The sequence below is a fragment of the Solanum verrucosum genome, unplaced genomic scaffold (assembly GCF_900185275.1).
Source record: "Solanum verrucosum unplaced genomic scaffold, falcon-dt-bn FXZP01000120.1, whole genome shotgun sequence".
Taxonomy (NCBI): Eukaryota; Viridiplantae; Streptophyta; class Magnoliopsida; order Solanales; family Solanaceae; genus Solanum; species Solanum verrucosum.
Window position 1 is genome coordinate 1,668,342 of NW_026020714.1, and position 16,345 is coordinate 1,684,686.

Below are 16,345 nucleotides of genomic sequence, written 5' to 3' on the forward strand. Positions count from 1 at the left end.
GACTTTAATAATATCCCTCAACTTTGTGAATCACTTTTAAAACGAGGGATATATCAGGTTCAAATTAGTAAAATTGAGAATATATCAAACCTTTTTCCCTCTTTTATAAGTGGCAAGAGACTTAAATTGTAGATTTGAAGTCTTGAAACCAAGCTTCAAAATATTACGTAGGGAACTCAACTTTGGTTCTCAAATTCTGCAGTTGCAGTTAAGTTGCCCCAAAATAGAGTTCTGCAATATACTTTACCACAAACGAGAATTAACAAAGACGATAAAACATGATACAAAATAAGAAAAATAATAATCTTGAAGCATATGTTCCAACATTTATATAAATTACAAGTCACGTTGCTGATGATCACTATCTTCTACGTTTCCAATAGCATCCTCACTCTCTTCTTTCAGAACGGTTTCTTCGTCTAAGTCATCTGTGAAAGCAACTTTGTCACTGCCAGTTTTGCTATCATCAGTTGCATTATCATTTGAGTCGGTGGCATTGACAATGGTATCCATCATCCCTGACAGAGCCTGTCTGGGAGACCACTCGAGCACATCATCGATAATGTTGGAAACTCGTTTCTGATACCTGCAACCAGTGGCGGATCTATGAAGGGCAGCGGGGGTGCCACGCCACCCCCGAACTTCGACGGAAACTCTATATATACATAGGTATATATATATAATATTTATATAAACATAAAGCGTGTCACCCACAGAACAAAATTGGCTTGTGGTGCCACGGTAGGAGGACAACTTTGGAAGGTTGATATTGCGGGTTCGAATCCCATTTGGCACCCACAGACTCTAAATCCTGGATCCGCCACTGCCTGCAACAGTTGATAATAAAGAAATTCTTTTTCAGCGCGATAGAAAGAGAGAATTGTATTCGCAGAATGAGAGAAGATGACACCGAATTGCTGGCTCTTGGGATTTTAGGTTATTGATTCTCAAAGTATGACACAAAAACTGCAGATTATTTGCTACTGAAGTACGTCTTTTTGAAGATGCGGCATCTAGCTTCATAGGGATTTGGTTTCATGAAAGCTCAAAATATGCGGCTTGGTTTTTGTTATATTTCTTCAAGTGAACTCCCAGGCTAAAGAGATTAAAATACAAGAAAGCAAACCTGGCTCTTGCAGCTTCGTCAGGAGCATGATGCCTCAGGAGCAAAATAACAACCACAGCTACTATTGCGTAGAAAAGCATTGCTGTCCACTTAGGTCGCTCGGCTTCATCCTTCTGAGGCCAAACCTGGAACAAATCTTGCAGTGTTGCTTCCTCGGCCAGAATGTAGGGGAAAAACCATACGCGCTTCCCAAAAAGTACCCAAATAGCACCAAAGATCAAAGCTCTTACTGCAAGCACAAATTTTTTCTTTGTAATGCTGATTTTTGCCCAATAGCAGACTCAAAAATACACACGACAAACTTGACGAGCATCCAGAGTCACCATTTTACAACAGGCATATTTTGCATAAATAAAGGAAATATTAGACACCACTTCAAGCAGAAATACTTTAATAAAATCTGTTGATGAGTGCCACTTAGGGATTTGGATGATTCAACTGAAGGATAACAGAATATGATTAGCACTTCCCAACCAGAGCTGTCATAGACACAAAGCAAAAAGAAGCTATCGTAGAGTTCCAATGATAGTAAACACTATTGTGAACTAACGAAAGTGTGCAGGCATTCAAAAATCCTAGTTATTGAAAAAATGACATCCACCTGTCCAGCTTAAATGCTTCTTATAGATCAAGAGAAAAACATGGAGGTCTCATACACCACTGCAACTCACTGACAAGGGTGTGAAATTCTTCTGTCCTGCCTCTTAGAAGTTAACATTGTTAAATAAAGTGCATATTAATAAATGGAAACAAGAAGGGAAAGGGGAGAACATAGAGGACAAAGTTGGTTTTGTCCCTAGAAGACATTTTCTTGTCGGTTTTAAAATCGATAACGGAACCATTAAGGACCGCTGATTAAAGGATAACATATATCTTATTGGTTTAGTATGCTAACAAACCGATAACTGATAAACCGAACCGATAACATATAAAACCAAACGAATGATAAGCAACCTTATCCTCACTTCATAGAACTATGTTGAATATAATTACTTCAAGCCTAAAAGAAAAATGCAAAAGAAAAGGTTTGGAATGTTTTCCAAATTAGAAACATGTGGAGAACAATAACTGTGGAACTTTATAGGCCCCATTCAAGAAGTAGAGTTAGAAAATATACCTCTTTAAGGCCATAATGTTGCATGAGAATAATCAAGCTGTCAAGCCCCATTTGACCAATCATTCCAGCTGCTACAGCTTCTAAAGATAAGCTAAACTTGTCAACGAGAGAACATTTTAATATGATCCATACGAGATTACCTATCCCGCATTCTGTTTCAGTATGCGGGATTCCATACTAAGCATACCCCATTTCTGTAAATTTGAACACACGATAGACAGCACAAGCAACGTACCAACAGCTAATTTGTACTCCAAATACTCCAATCAATCATGAAAAGAGTCCATATATCCATATCTAGCATCTCAACTGTCAAAATTTCCAGCAAAAAGAAGATCGCAGACTGTTTCCTCCATTGACATCTCCCTACTGCAGCTTTCAGATTCAAATCTCTTCTTTTCTTTCCTATAAGATTGTAGTTTATCAAATAAGCCATTTCTTTCAAGACCATTCAATAGGACACAGTAAGTACTTAATGCCAGATTTATCCCTAGCTTTCTCATGGTTTCGAATATTTCAAGCCCTTTATCAGCATTCCCAAAGGTGAAGTAGGTATTTATTAAAGCTGTATATACAGCAATACTCTTCTGCTGATCAGGTAAGATGCTAAATAACTTTTCAGCAGAAGCAAGCTCTCTAGCGCAGCCAAGCCGATGAATCAGAAGAGCAGTTAGTTCTGACCCTAATGACAGGCCTGCCCCAACCATTGCTTCAACAATGTCCACAACCCTTGAAAAGGAATTTGTTCTAATAAGTTCTCCCACCATGGTGAGATACATAATTCTTTCAATGGTTATGCCCAATTTCACACTGACTTCAAAGGCCAAAAAGGCACCATTTACTCTACCACAACTACAGTTTTCCTCAACTACAGTTGAAACTATTCTAGGATCCAATTTGAGGCGCTTATTCATCAAGCTATCTAGTAGGTAATCAACAGCAAGAAGACTTTTTTTATTCAACAAGTACAAAATCATCCTATCGTCCAAAGTAAAGCAACTACTTTCAGAAATCCCATCTGATTCGTCAATCTGATCTTGGTTGAAATTTTGTAAGGACAAATGACGGTTAACATCCCTAAGTAGCCGATCACTCACCCCAGCCATCTTCAACGTGTGGAAAGCCTCTTGATAGACAGAATAACGCAGAACAAGAAAATTCTCCTTCATGTAGTGAAGAATTTTCATCATTGCTTGTGTTTCCCCAGCTTTGCAGCATTTTCCCACTAAGATGTTGCATGTAGCTTTATCTGGTTGGACCCCTGCATCTTGCATTTTACTGAAAATCTCGAGAACTCCATCAAATTTTCCTGAAAACCAATTATGGTACATCTACAGATGAGATTCTTAATAGCTAAGGAATCATAATATAGTTGTCAAGAATTCGAAGTGACAATGGTCTAACAATTCAAGATCATAATCACTTAATTTTACAGATAGCAAAGAGAACTTAGAATGCCAAATTATTACCTTTTTGTCATTCAATTTTTGGCAAAGTTTTCTACAAGTCAAAAATATTGAAGCTTCCATTTTAAGTATTGACATTATATGGTCTTTAAAATTGCATTCACGCATAGTATAATACAAGGCAACAGTTTTCCAGACAATTCATACAAATAAAATGGTGTGATATGAAGGAAGTGTTATTTACAGACAATTTAATGGTAGGAAGCGAAACAGACACATCTACCACATAAAGGAAGAATTTTCTTTTCATTTTTTTTCCTATTTTCTGGGTTGGAATTATAATCAGCTTCCTTTAGGCAAAATTAAAAGTAAAAAACAAACCGCAAAGAAAGTTGTCACCATCAGTTAAAATCATCAAACACTTTGATTAGAAAAATGGGTCGACCAACATCCCCGTCAAACAATGTCACTATGTTATATCCTACTAGTTTGAAGTGACACAACTCTTTTACCAAGGAAGAATTTCTAGGTGTTTGTGCTAATTCCTAGGCACAGATAAAGGCCTTTTATAAGCTACAGCATATTTTAGAAAGTCAAAAATGCTTGACAAGAAAATCTTAGCACTCCTTTATATGAAAAACAGTCTGCAGAGTGCTCACTTACTTTCACAATTGAACAATTAAAAAAAAAGCAAATCAGAAGTCTGCAGAACATATTTTGTTGGCTTGGCCTTGGTTTGACTTTCTCAACTGATGGTGCTTTGGATGATGCAATTAGGTTCTTGTCCATAATAAGACCGTCCTGAACTAATTTCTATATATACCTTTGAGTGTACAAATGTTTCTTAGATTTTTATCTTATCTCCAAGTCTACAACTTAGTGACAAGGCCCTTGGCCTCTTCAGTTGCAACTAATATTACATGGACAACATACATTCTGATACCAATGTCTCTCTTAGTCATCTGTCACTCTGAAACAAGGATAACCTAAGCACCACTCTCCTAACAAAGGAAAGTTATATCACTGATTGCATATGGCCACTACTCAAGCAGCAGATGTCTTGCAAAACAATACCTAACATCTCTGTTCACATCACGGGTCCAAACTGGGCTCAGTTCCCCACACTCTATAGCTCAAGGAGGATATGAGAGTAGCTTTAGAATATGTTGTATGGATCCTTCATAAGTTCATAAACCTTAAAGTACCGTATTTGAACTGATGTAGCCATAGACAAGGCCATATACTTATGCTTTACAGACTTCAGAAGATAGAACACCAACTATTCACAACTAAGGGAAATGTTGGATAAGCTTAATTATGCACAAGTTTGATGGACACTTTTTTTTTAAAATGGTGTCTTCCCAAGAAGTGGCCCACATAACTTTATTAACTGTTATAAGCATTCTGCATGTAAGAACGAAAATTTTTGAGCTAGTTCTTTCTTAAGTACACTACTTGAGCTACTTCAAAGTTCCCAACTATAATAAAAAGGAACAAGCCAATCACTCTTACCAGAACTAGCAAGATGCTCCATAAGGACAGTGTATGTGTGGCAGTTGGGAGAGCAACCAGATTGAAGCATCTCCTTGTATATCTTGGCTCCTTCCTTAACTCGATTATGATCAAACAAACCTTTCATGTATGCAGTGTAGCAAACAACATTAGGAACACATCCTTTATCTTTCATATCCTGCCACAATTTAATTGACTCATTAATGTCCCCATGGTCGGAAAGCCAGTGAAGAAGGGATGTATACGTCACTGCATCTATCTTGATTCCTTTGTCTTGCATCTGCTGAAAGATATAGTTCATGGATGAAATCCTCCCAGCTTCCCCAAATATATCCAACATAGTCGTGTAGGTAAACTGGTCATGCTTAAAGCCTTTCAATTTAGAAGCCCAACTGAAAAACAACCAGGCTTTTTCCATAGGAGGATGGGTCTTGAGAACTTGATTGACTGTGTAGGAATCCCATTTTATGGGAAGTTCCATCAACTGCTCTTGAGCAGAATCCCAAGTTGAAAATCTCAGTATATGTGATATTCTTGTTACTGTATCCCTCATGAAAACTTTAGGGAGATCTATGTCTTGCTCCGGAACAGATTTGGTAGACTTGCTCGGCAGTCGATTAACTCGTCGTACAGGTCTCATCTGTTTGGATTGCGTAAAGGAATGTACATGGTTAATTATAGTTCTGCTAAAACAACAACAGCTCTCGAGAGGAAACCCCTGAAAAGGCTGAAGCTTTTTGGAGAATCGATGAGCACCGCGAGTAGCAAACATAGTTCTGGTCCAGTTGGTAACTTGAGGGAGTGAACTTTGACTCATGTGACTCCAGACTACAAGTTCAACTAAAGCATTCTAACCTGCAACTTGAGCACTGCTTTGATTCATAGGATTCCATCTGCCAAATAACACAGAATGAAACAAATTACTTAAACATAAAAGGAGAAAAGGGAATTGATGGCTTGTGTATATTAAACAGATTACTAGAAGAATTTATATACAATGTGTGTTAAATATGAGTGGGACACAATCCTGTTAAGTTTCTTGACAAAGGAGGACGTCCAATTACAATGAAACACAGTAAGCAAAACCTTTCAAAGAGGTGGAAGAACATTTTTTATATGGATAACCATGGTGATTAATCACTAGAATCAATAAGGGAGTCGATCACAGGCCTGAATTAGCATGCAAAGCTAAGAGAGAAGTGGAAGGTTTACATACCTCAAAAACAGGTCTCTCAGTGAGAACAAATAAAGCATAAGCAATCGAACCAATCATCAACGCGACAGTAAACTAATCAACTTTGTCTTAATATCCAACTAGTCAAATTCAACTATATGAATCCCCTAAATCATTTTGTTCTATGCAAATCATTTCAAATTGAGTGACCTGTCTTGACTTGGCACGGAGTTTAAGAAAGTTAAAATAACTTCTAAATCTTGTCGTCTAAAACTAAAAACCTGTCAAATGTACCAAAATGCTATTTAATCTTGTGGTCTTAAACATGTCACGCAAAAAGTTAAAAATAAAAAGTTGCTAAAAACAAAAGGGTCATACTTTTTTAAACGAACTAAAAAAATAAGTAGGTCAAACAAATTAAAACGGATGTCGGACTGATTTTAAAAAAATTAAGATAAAATAGTATCTCACTTAAGCTAAATGTTTTCTAATACTGAAATACAAGTATATCTAACTACGACAAAATACTCCTATCAACCACTGGACCTACTGTAAATGTAAAATAACAACTTTGTTATATTTTTAACTATATGAATCTGTTGTTTTCACAATGTTATGTTTTTAACAAATTCGAAAATTGATTTCTTTTAACAACTTAATCAGATTCGAAAGAGGGACAGAGCCAGGGCTTTTCCGATAACAACAACATACCCAAGTGAGATTTAGGGAGGATGGTGTCTACCTAGCCCTACTATAGATTGTTTCCGATAAACCATCGACAAGTAAGTAAAAACAGATAAAGTATTGAAATTAATGCAGCAAAATAATCAGTTTCCAATGCATTTGATTCATTAGTGTCACCATTCAAAATTATGAACTTTTTATCCCTAATTAATCAGACAAAACTATCAAAACCGGCTTCTTCTCCAAAAAAAAATAGACAAATTTAGCAAAAATAATGATATAGAATTGAGACTTTACCTCTTCAGAGAGAGCTAAAAAAAACGGTAGATATACAGTTCAAAAGGACCAGATTCTTCTGATTCTACACTACACTGATTGAAAAAGGGTAGCTCGGCCGGAACTTTTTGGTTTTGATTTCTGTTCTTTTAGCTACACTGGCAGAAAAAAAAATCTCTGCTCGGATAAGAGAGGATTCGGGTTCGAGTCCCACGCTACCCAATCGCCTATATGTGGTATTTTTCAATGTGATTCGGATTTATTAGTCTCTAACTCTAATGTGAATATGGGGCAAGAAAAAAAATAAAATTTGTGAGTTTTTTCACTAGTGTCCATATTTTAAGAATTTTTTTTCTTTTAAATTCGTGATATTTAATTTTTATCTCTTAATGAAGATTTATAATTAACAATCTTAAACAAAACACTTACGTCGTCTTCTTAGTTGAAATTGAAATATATGTTTGGCCATGGAAAAAAATGAATTTCAGAATACACGTTTGGCTTTAAGAATTCCAAATTTAACTTATGTTGAATTCTAAATTTTTTTAAGAATTTGAAAAGTAACAAAAAATATATTTTCACTCAAAATTACTTACCACAAATAAAAAACCATCTCAAATTTGTATTCATGGTAACACAACTCCAATTTTCAAATATTATTTTTATATTGAAAACCAAATTATTATTTTTCAAATTTCACAAGACAAAACGCTGCGGTAACATTTTGTTAGATCACGCTGACTATAATTATACCCCTCAACTTTGTGAGTCACTTTTAAAACAAGGGATATATCAGCTTCAAATTAGAAAAATTGAGAGGTATATCAAATCTTTTTCTCTTTTTTATAAGTGGCAAATTTGAAGTCTCAAAACCAAGCTTCAATATATTACGCAGGGAACTCCTCACCCTTGGTTTTCAAATTCTGCAGTTGCAGTTAAAGTTGCCCCAAAATAGAGTTCTGCAATATACTTTCCCACAAAAGAGAATTAACAAAGAGGATACAAAATAAGAAAAAGAATAATCTTGATTCTTGACGCATATGTTTCAACATTTATATAAATTACAAGTCACGTTGCTGATGATCACTATCTTCTAAGTTTCCAATAACATCCTCACTCTCTTCTTTCAGATCGGTTTCTTCGTCTAAGTCGTCTGTGAAATAAACTTTTTCACTGCCAGTTTTGCTCTCATCAGCTGCATTATCATTTGAGTCGGTGACATTGACAACGGTATCCATCATCCCTGACAGAGCCTGTCTAGGAGACCACTCGAGCACATCATCGATAATGTTGGAAACTCGTTTCTGATACCTGCAACAGTTGATAATAAAGGAATTCTTTTTCAGTGCGATAGAAAGAGAGAATTGTATTCGCAGAATGAGAGAAGATGCCACCGAATTGCTGGATCTTGGGATTTTAGGTTATTGATTCTCAAAATATGACACAAAATTGCAGATTATTTGCTACTGAAGTTCGTCTTTTTGAAGATACGACATCTAGCTTCATAGGGATTTGGTTTAATGAAAAACTCAAAATATACGGACTGGTTTTTTGTTATATTTCTTCAAGTGAACTCCCAAGCTTAAGAGATTAAAGTACAAGTAAGCAAACCTGGCCCTTGCAGCCTCGTCAGGAGCATGATGCCTCAGGAGCAAAATAACAACCACAGCTACTATTGCGTAGAAAAGCCTTGCTGTCCACTTAGGTCGCTCGGCTTCATCCTTCTGAGGCCAAACCTGGAACAAATCTTGCAGTGTTGCTTCCTCAGCCAGAATGTTGGGGAAAAACCATACGCGCTTCCCAAAAAGTACCCAAATAGCACCAAAGATCAAAGCTCTTACTGCAAGCACAAAATTGTTCTTTGTAATGCTGATTTTTGCCCAATAGAAGACTCAAAAATACACATGACAAGCATGATTTGAACAGCCCAGAGTCACCATTTTACAACAGGCAAATTTTGCATAAATAAAGGAAATATCAGACACCACTTCAAGCAGAAATACTTTAATAAAATCTGCTGATGAGTGCCACTTAGGGATTCGGATGATTCAAGTGAAGGATAACAGAATATGATTAGCACTTCACACCCAGAGCTGTCATAGACACAAAGCAAAAAGAAGCTATCGTAGAGTTCCAATGATAGTAACCAGTATTGTGAACTAACGAAAGTGTGCAGGCATTCAAAAATCCTAGTTATTGAAAAAATGACATCCACCTGTCCAGCTTAAATGCTTCTTATAGATCAAGAGAAAAATATGGAGGTCTCATACACCACTGCAACTCACTGACAAGGGTGTGAAATTCTTCTGTCCTGCCTCTTAGAGGTTAACATTGTTAAATAAAGTGCATATTAATATATGGAAACAAGAAGGGAAAGGGGAGAACATAGAGGACAAAGTTGGTTGTGGCCCTAGAAGACATTTTCTTGTCGGTTTTAAAATCGATAACGGAACGATTAAGGACCGCTGATTAAAGGATAACAAATATCTTATTGGTTTAGTATGCTAACAAATCGATAACTGAAAAACCGAACCGATAACATATAAAACCGAACGAGTGATAAGCATCCTTGTCCTAACTTCATAGAACTATGTTGAATATAATTACTTCAAGCCTAAAAGAGGAATGCAAAAGAAAAGAAAAGGTTTGGAATGTTTTCCAAATTAGAAACATGTGGGGAACAATAACTTGCAGTTCATGTTCTTCACTATATATATATGAATTGTACATAGAACCTAAAGCCTCTAATCACACGCAAGCCCAAACATCATTGCTTTAGTAGTCAGCTATGATATATAAAATTAGCTAATATGTGTTCAAAATCGTGATACTGACATGACAAGTGTGAACCCAACAGCGTATTTGATGATTGAAGAAACCTGTCAACTTGCTAAATTATAAGACCAATCCCTCATATGCCACAATATTTTAGCCAAGAGCTGTAATGCTTTCAAGTTTTGGAGTAGCCACATCACAGTGCATGATACAACTCTATACAAAAATAATAAAATTGAATAACAAGTGTGAGAAAAAAAAGGGTAACAAGCAACGGATACTTACTGAATAGCAGACTAAGTATGAGAAGGAGGAGACCAGCACACGTGTATAGTATAAGCAATTTGGCCCAATGGGGATAAACAGGAAACAAGCAAATCGCTAGTGTTAACACCGGCCAGAAAAATGAGAGAAGTGTTTGCCACAGGGGTCTTCTTTTCACAAATGCCCATGCAAAAAAGGCATCATTTTCAGAAAATACTTGATCCTGCAGATATCCGTTGAAGAAACTTAACATCAAAAGTTGTAAGCAAACTATGGAAAAAGATTAATTTCAAGTTACCAAAAAAAGTCAAAATGTGGAAATTTGTTGTAGATGTAAAAAAAAACTCTTAAAGATTCAGCCTGCATTTGGTGAACAATTTGAGTGGAAGGAACTCCAAAAGTTTTGAAGATTCAGCAAATTCTGAACAGAAGATTAAATTGAATTGTATATTTTTGTTCATTTTTGGTGTAAAGAAGCTTTAGTACAAGATGTACAGTCCTAAGTTGATCTCATTGGATCCCTGTAACTGACAAAGACTTGGTTTTGTTTTGTTTTATTCATTTGGAAGTCTTGTGACTATGGTTTGTTTCTCTTAGCACTATCTTTGTGCTAAGAACTTCTCTTTTTATATTAATGAAATTTGTTACCATCTCAGGAAGTGTACCAGTTGGACCCGTCAATCACATTGAAACTAAGCTTCCATTGATAGGGATCCAAACAAATACTGTTAGAGAAATGCATATAAATATTTCAAAACCATACCATTCATCCATATCTTTTTGTGATTCTTCTAGGAAAAGAGTTAGCTCAGTAACCCTACCATTCATACATTCTCTAAGTCCATATGCAAAGTTCAAGTTAGGATCAAAGCATAATAAATCCATGGAAAGACCAAACTATGTAATAAGGTCTCAGGTGGTGTAAATAACAGATACACTCACCCACATAGCATGTACAATTTTTAGGAAGTTCTCACTGTATTTTGAAATGTATAGAGGATCCACATCTATGTCATACTCACTGGCCACGGATATGATAGGACCATAAAATACATGTGTGAGCAGAACCACAAACTAGTAAAGATAAAATTAAACATGAAGTCAGGAACTTTTTAACATCCCCAATAGTTGACTGAATCAAGAAAGATACTCACATGGTATATCTCTAAATGTGCTGGCCAAGAAGATAGTTTTTTCTTCCCAGGTCGAACAATTTTCACCACACGATCACAGCGGACTAAAAGATTCTTCTGAAGCAGCGTGTTGGCAATATCTTCAGGCTCCAAATCTTTATCTGACTCCAGTATGTCTTTAAGTTCTGAATGATTTCTCACAAAAGCGACAAAATCTTTTCCTCTGAAATACTCTACCCGTGTTTCCTGCAGGACAGCCCAACGTGACACTAAGCCTTTATGATCTCTTGCTTTCTCGGCAAACAGCTGGAAGACGTCCTTCACACCTTGTTTCTGAAAATAAAAGTAAACAAAAAATGGATAAAACAATTTACAAAAGACATCGTCACCAAAAAATTACCAAAACCACACAATCACAAACTGGAAAGTTAGGGGGCAATAACATCTTAATGAATTCAACAAACAAGTACCAGCTAAAGGGTAACATGCAACAAACAGTTACCTCAGATGCAAACTCTTCATCTTTCCTATACAAAATTGTCTTGATTTTCTTTGTGTCAGCCCCATAGAATATCTAAGCAGCAACTGATATGAGAAAGAAAAACTGTTCACCTGATTCAATACAGCTTTACAGCCTCAGAATATTTACTTTTTTTCTCTTCAGCCGCTAAATCCTAGTTTAGCAAATCTCCATTCAGAGTAGCCAAAGATAATTAAGTTTTTTTTTAATCAAATAAATGTATTCTCATTCATAAACATTGGCAAATTGGCCCTTCTACCGCTCTTTCAACTGAAAATCAAATCTTTCACAGCATAATTGAGGTTTTTTCCAGTGATACAAGAGGGAAGGGAAATGTTCAACAGGGAGAAAAAAAGAGGGGGAGGAGATGTTCAAAAGATGCATATCCTCTTTCTCTAAAAGGAGAAGACCATGCCTCTAGCTTTATACAATAGAAGACAGCCCCAAAATATCCTAACATATTCCTGTAGGATTTCTATGAGATCCCTCAGAGCCCTTCTGCTTCTTCCTTCAAAACTCTTTTTTCCTATGTTGCTCAGATCCTTAGTAATGCATTTCTGGAGAATCCAACATGAGTACAGCTGCATTTTTTCGAGGATCCGAACAACAAAGAGTTTTACTTTTCCTTTTCTTGTTCAGCTTTCTTTTTTATGGTTTCAACATGCTATAGAGTCTCTCCCATTAATTGAATTGTTCCACAATCCAATCACAAAATGGAGAATAAAACTATTCATTTACTCAGTCCCTTAAAACTAGAGTATGCCAGAAGATTATTAGAAATGCATATCATGTATGTGAACTAGGAATCTTACATTTTAGATATTTGTGAATATGTTGATTCAACAGATACTATTGAGAGTTTGCTCAAACCCAGCTTTAAAAAGTTATAAAAATACAACCTCTTCATATTTAAACCTATAATATTAGGTAACAAAACCTAAATTACGAACAATTTATAAACATTTAATGTCCAAAAAAGGACAGCATGTATTTGGGACAAAACAAGCAAAGTAGATGTACAAAGATAAGGAGATTTAAACCTCTCAATCCTTTCTTTTTTTAAGGGAAAGATAATAGATTATCTCCGGAAGGAATTAACACCTAAGGAGATACGACTCTTTCCAAATGAGTTGGTGTTTGATGGTGAGAGAGAAATCCTTGAACGCACTGTTTTACTCAGATGGGTGAAACAGTGGCTGAAATGGGTCTCTTGGTACCATACTGTTGCAGCATCAGCGGAAGTAACCATTGATCAGTTGATGGAAGTTCCTATGTGTAGTAAATCCTGAAAATGCTAGCACTAACTTAACTAGACATCTATTTGGAAATAAGCAAATAATGGATGAGTGATCATTATTAAGCACCTCCACTTATAGCCTAACAATGATTTAAAGGTCTAACAGTTCAAGACAATATCTACTTCTGTGGTACCTTTCACTAGAGTTGTCAAAATGGGTCAACCCATCCCAAGCCTCGCGGGGCAAGAAATTTGACATGCTAGGGTGGGCTGGGCTGGGCCTTTATTCGAAAGGGCCTTAAAATGACCAGCCCTAGAAGGGGCGGGCTAGCCCTTCATTTTTTCTAAATATTTTTTATAGTAAAAAAAGATATCAATCTAAATTCAAACGTAGAAATATGTCAATTTGTTAACATTTTTAACATATGATTAGATGGAAGTACATAATTCTGCGACAATTTACAGCATATTTAACACCAAACATCATGAAGCGCATTTGAATCAGTTTGTGATGAGTTATCTTAATTAACATCTTTATCTTGTCTACATAGTATGCAAATTTGATTAGTAAAACATCATCAAATAACTTCATTTCAAAAATTAATAATACTTAAATTCACTTTAAATATATTACCCATTTCAATTTTGGTATAGTCGTGCAATCAATTTTGAGTAGCAACAAGTGTTTGAATATTTTTACGATAGATGCATCTTTATACTTGACGATTACTAATTTTAATATGAGGGGTTTAATACTAAATGAGTAAAGTATTGTGTAAGATATTAAGATTTATTCGGTAATCAATATTCCTAGTCTTTACTTCTATTTCACAATTTTTAATTCAAATTAAATAGCCTTTTCACCCACAGGGCGGCTGATTGGGGCAGGGCTTATAAACCTCAGTTTTAAATGTTTTTAATAAATCTTAACCCAACCTGACCAGAATAGCAGGATGGGTCAGTTTTAAATGTGATTCATAAATCTTAACCCAGCCTGACCAGATTAGCGGGATGGGTTGGGCTGGCCTCAAGGGCCAGTCCATTTTGACGACTCTACCTTTCAAGCTGTCTCCAAAGAAAATCCTAAAATACAAATACATAGAGGAGCAAATATTTAAGTGCAAACAGAAAAGATACTAGTTCCATTGAGAGAAACAGTTTTGGAAAATAGGTTAGGAATGAAACTCATACAAAATCACTTCATAATGTAGAACCTTACATTTTCCTACATCAAATTTTTGGTGATTAATGGATGAGAATCTGGCGCCAAGTTATCTAGTAATGACTAGATGATTTGCACTTCTTTTTATTCCACGTCTTTCAATGTACATCTGTGAGACCCCATCTGCTCCAGTTTAGTGGACAGATTTTCTCAAATGTGCTAGTGCGCTGTAGCAGCTGCCCAAGGATTTCATTAGGTGGAGCACAAACTGAATTGGACACTACCGTTTTTTTAAAAAAAATATGTTCGCACGTGAGCAGACTTTTTGTTGTGTAATAGGAAGACCCCATAGGTGAATATTTAAGCAAAATGAAAAATCTGAACTAATCAAGACCAAAAAAGGTAAGAAGAAGAACAATAAGGTAAACTACAGTTCTCGCCTTAATTACTTCATTTCAAGAACTGTTACTTCATATTGAAGATTAATTCAAAAAGATGAACAACAAAAACAACTACATACCCCGTGTAGTCCCATAAGTTGGGTATAAGAAAGGCAATGTGTACACAGAGCTTACCCCTACCTAACTTGCGAGATAGAAACGTTGTTCCCAATAAACCCTAGGCTCAAAATTACCAAATAGATCTCCTCCGGAAATCAAGTATTACCTAAAACTGGAGTCTCTTTTCATCCTATAGCACAAATTTAGAAACTATATTAAATAGCTAGCACAATTCAGGAATAGTGATTAACAAATCGCCTATATCTAACAATAACAAAATCATTACCACATTTATCAAACATCCCCTCACATTTCCATAAACCACAACCTCCTAATAAAAAAATTCATCATTCTCAAAAAATAGGGCACAACATTTCACCCAAAAAAGAAAAAAAACTAAATCTCAACAATCAAAACTAAGGCATACAAAAACACACACAGATCCTTTCAGAAAACACGAGAAATTTCAAATTGAATCAAAATAAGAAAATGTATGATGTTTTGCGGTGGAAGTTACCGTAGAAGTAGTACTATTCGAACCGTTGGATGCGACACCGGCAGATCGTCTCACCTTCTTCTTCTCCGCTCCGCCGGGTTTCTTCATCGCCGTGTTTTCTCTCTCACACAGACACACAGTAGATATATAAAAAGGCTTATACCGGGAACGAAGCTGGTTTGTTGCTATTGGGCCTAAATTTTGTTATACCGGGAAAGTTTTGGGGTAAAATTTACAAATAGTAACTTCTCACCTTAATTTATAGTAAAAAATGGCATCGTCACATAAGATATGTGTCTATTGATGTAATTTTATATAAACTTCAATGTCTACTTATATACATTTAAAGTTAAAAGGCGTAGATACCTATTGAAGTCAAATTAAAGAGCAATCGTATGTATTAGTTTAGATTATAATTATCTTTAGTAGTTATAATTTTGTTTAATTATGATTGAAAGAAGTTTTGGAAACACCCTTAAATTCGGTATGAACTATCAGTTTTGTTCCTAAACTAGTGACAGACTTAAGAACACCAATTTACTTGACTAATTGGATTTAAATACACTTTCGATTTTGCAACATTAGTAAAATATAACCCTAAATTTTTATTTGTTTAGAACTGTTTTCAACACTTTTCTCAGCTTTTTATTAAGAATTTCATGCTCATACAAGAATTTGAGACAAGTTGTTATATCATGTTACAGATCGGGGGTGTATTTAAATTTAGTTAATTAAGTAGATATGTATTTTTATGGCTGTCAATAGTTTAGGGATGAAACTAATAATTTATCGTTTAAACTTGTTGCATTGTTTGCTCAATTTTTGCTGAAATTTGTTATATCTATTTACTTTTTTAACTTTATGTTTAGTTAAAATTTAGATAAATAAATCGACGTTTTATATGTATTATCTCATGTAATAAATATAAAATGAGATCAAATTAAAAACGTGGACAAAAAAAAG

General features: G+C 35.4%; 3 protein-coding genes across 7 annotated transcripts in view; all 3 read right to left on the reverse strand.

Moving 5' to 3' along the window:
* The window catches only part of LOC125812549 (calcium-dependent protein kinase 8-like), a 198,285-nt gene that overhangs the window by 159,214 nt on the left and 22,726 nt on the right, over nucleotides 1-16,345 (reverse strand). The window lies entirely within an intron of this gene.
* Nucleotides 285-15,606, reverse strand: LOC125812552 (uncharacterized). Of its 4 annotated transcripts, none has more exons than XM_049492034.1 (5): nucleotides 15,404-15,606; nucleotides 11,489-11,800; nucleotides 10,356-10,557; nucleotides 1,127-1,355; nucleotides 285-586 (listed from the first exon to the last, which is right to left on the reverse strand). In XM_049492034.1, exons 1-5 carry the CDS (start codon nucleotides 15,488-15,490, stop codon nucleotides 337-339), a joined length of 1,080 nt encoding a protein of 359 aa, XP_049347991.1. In that variant the 5' UTR covers nucleotides 15,491-15,606; the 3' UTR covers nucleotides 285-336. The 4 variants fall into 4 exon arrangements, with proteins under 4 accessions (XP_049347991.1, XP_049347990.1, XP_049347989.1 ...); XM_049492033.1 differs by lacking the exon at nucleotides 1,127-1,355 and adding an exon at nucleotides 8,907-9,135; XM_049492032.1 differs by lacking the exons at nucleotides 285-586; nucleotides 1,127-1,355 and adding exons at nucleotides 8,331-8,606; nucleotides 8,907-9,135.
* Nucleotides 2,224-6,089, reverse strand: LOC125812548 (pentatricopeptide repeat-containing protein At2g01390). 2 transcript variants are annotated; one of them, XR_007442004.1, is made up of 3 exons: nucleotides 5,162-6,089; nucleotides 2,479-3,552; nucleotides 2,228-2,334 (listed from the first exon to the last, which is right to left on the reverse strand). XR_007442004.1 is itself a non-coding variant. In XM_049492026.1 (2 exons), exons 1-2 carry the CDS (start codon nucleotides 5,976-5,978, stop codon nucleotides 2,549-2,551), a joined length of 1,821 nt encoding a protein of 606 aa, XP_049347983.1. In that variant the 5' UTR covers nucleotides 5,979-6,089; the 3' UTR covers nucleotides 2,224-2,548. The 2 variants fall into 2 exon arrangements, 1 of the variants encoding a protein (XP_049347983.1); XM_049492026.1 differs by having other exon boundaries at nucleotides 2,224-3,552.

Excerpts from the sequence above, each read along its gene's own strand:
- LOC125812548 (XM_049492026.1), bottom strand. The coding sequence starts at position 5,978 with ATGAGTCAAAGTTCACTCCCTCAAGTTACCAACTGGACCAGAACTATG. Across the intron at positions 3,553-5,161 it reads GGAGCATCTTGCTAGTTCTG|GAAAATTTGATGGAGTTCTC; the intron begins GTAAGAGTGATT and ends ATTGGTTTTCAG.
- LOC125812552 (XM_049492034.1), bottom strand. The coding sequence starts at position 15,490 with ATGAAGAAACCCGGCGGAGCGGAGAAGAAGAAGGTGAGACGATCTGCC. Across the intron at positions 1,356-10,355 it reads CATACTTAGTCTGCTATTCA|TAAGAGCTTTGATCTTTGGT; the intron begins GTAAGTATCCGT and ends TTGTGCTTGCAG. Across the intron at positions 587-1,126 it reads GACGAAGCTGCAAGAGCCAG|GTATCAGAAACGAGTTTCCA; the intron begins GTTTGCTTTCTT and ends CACTGGTTGCAG.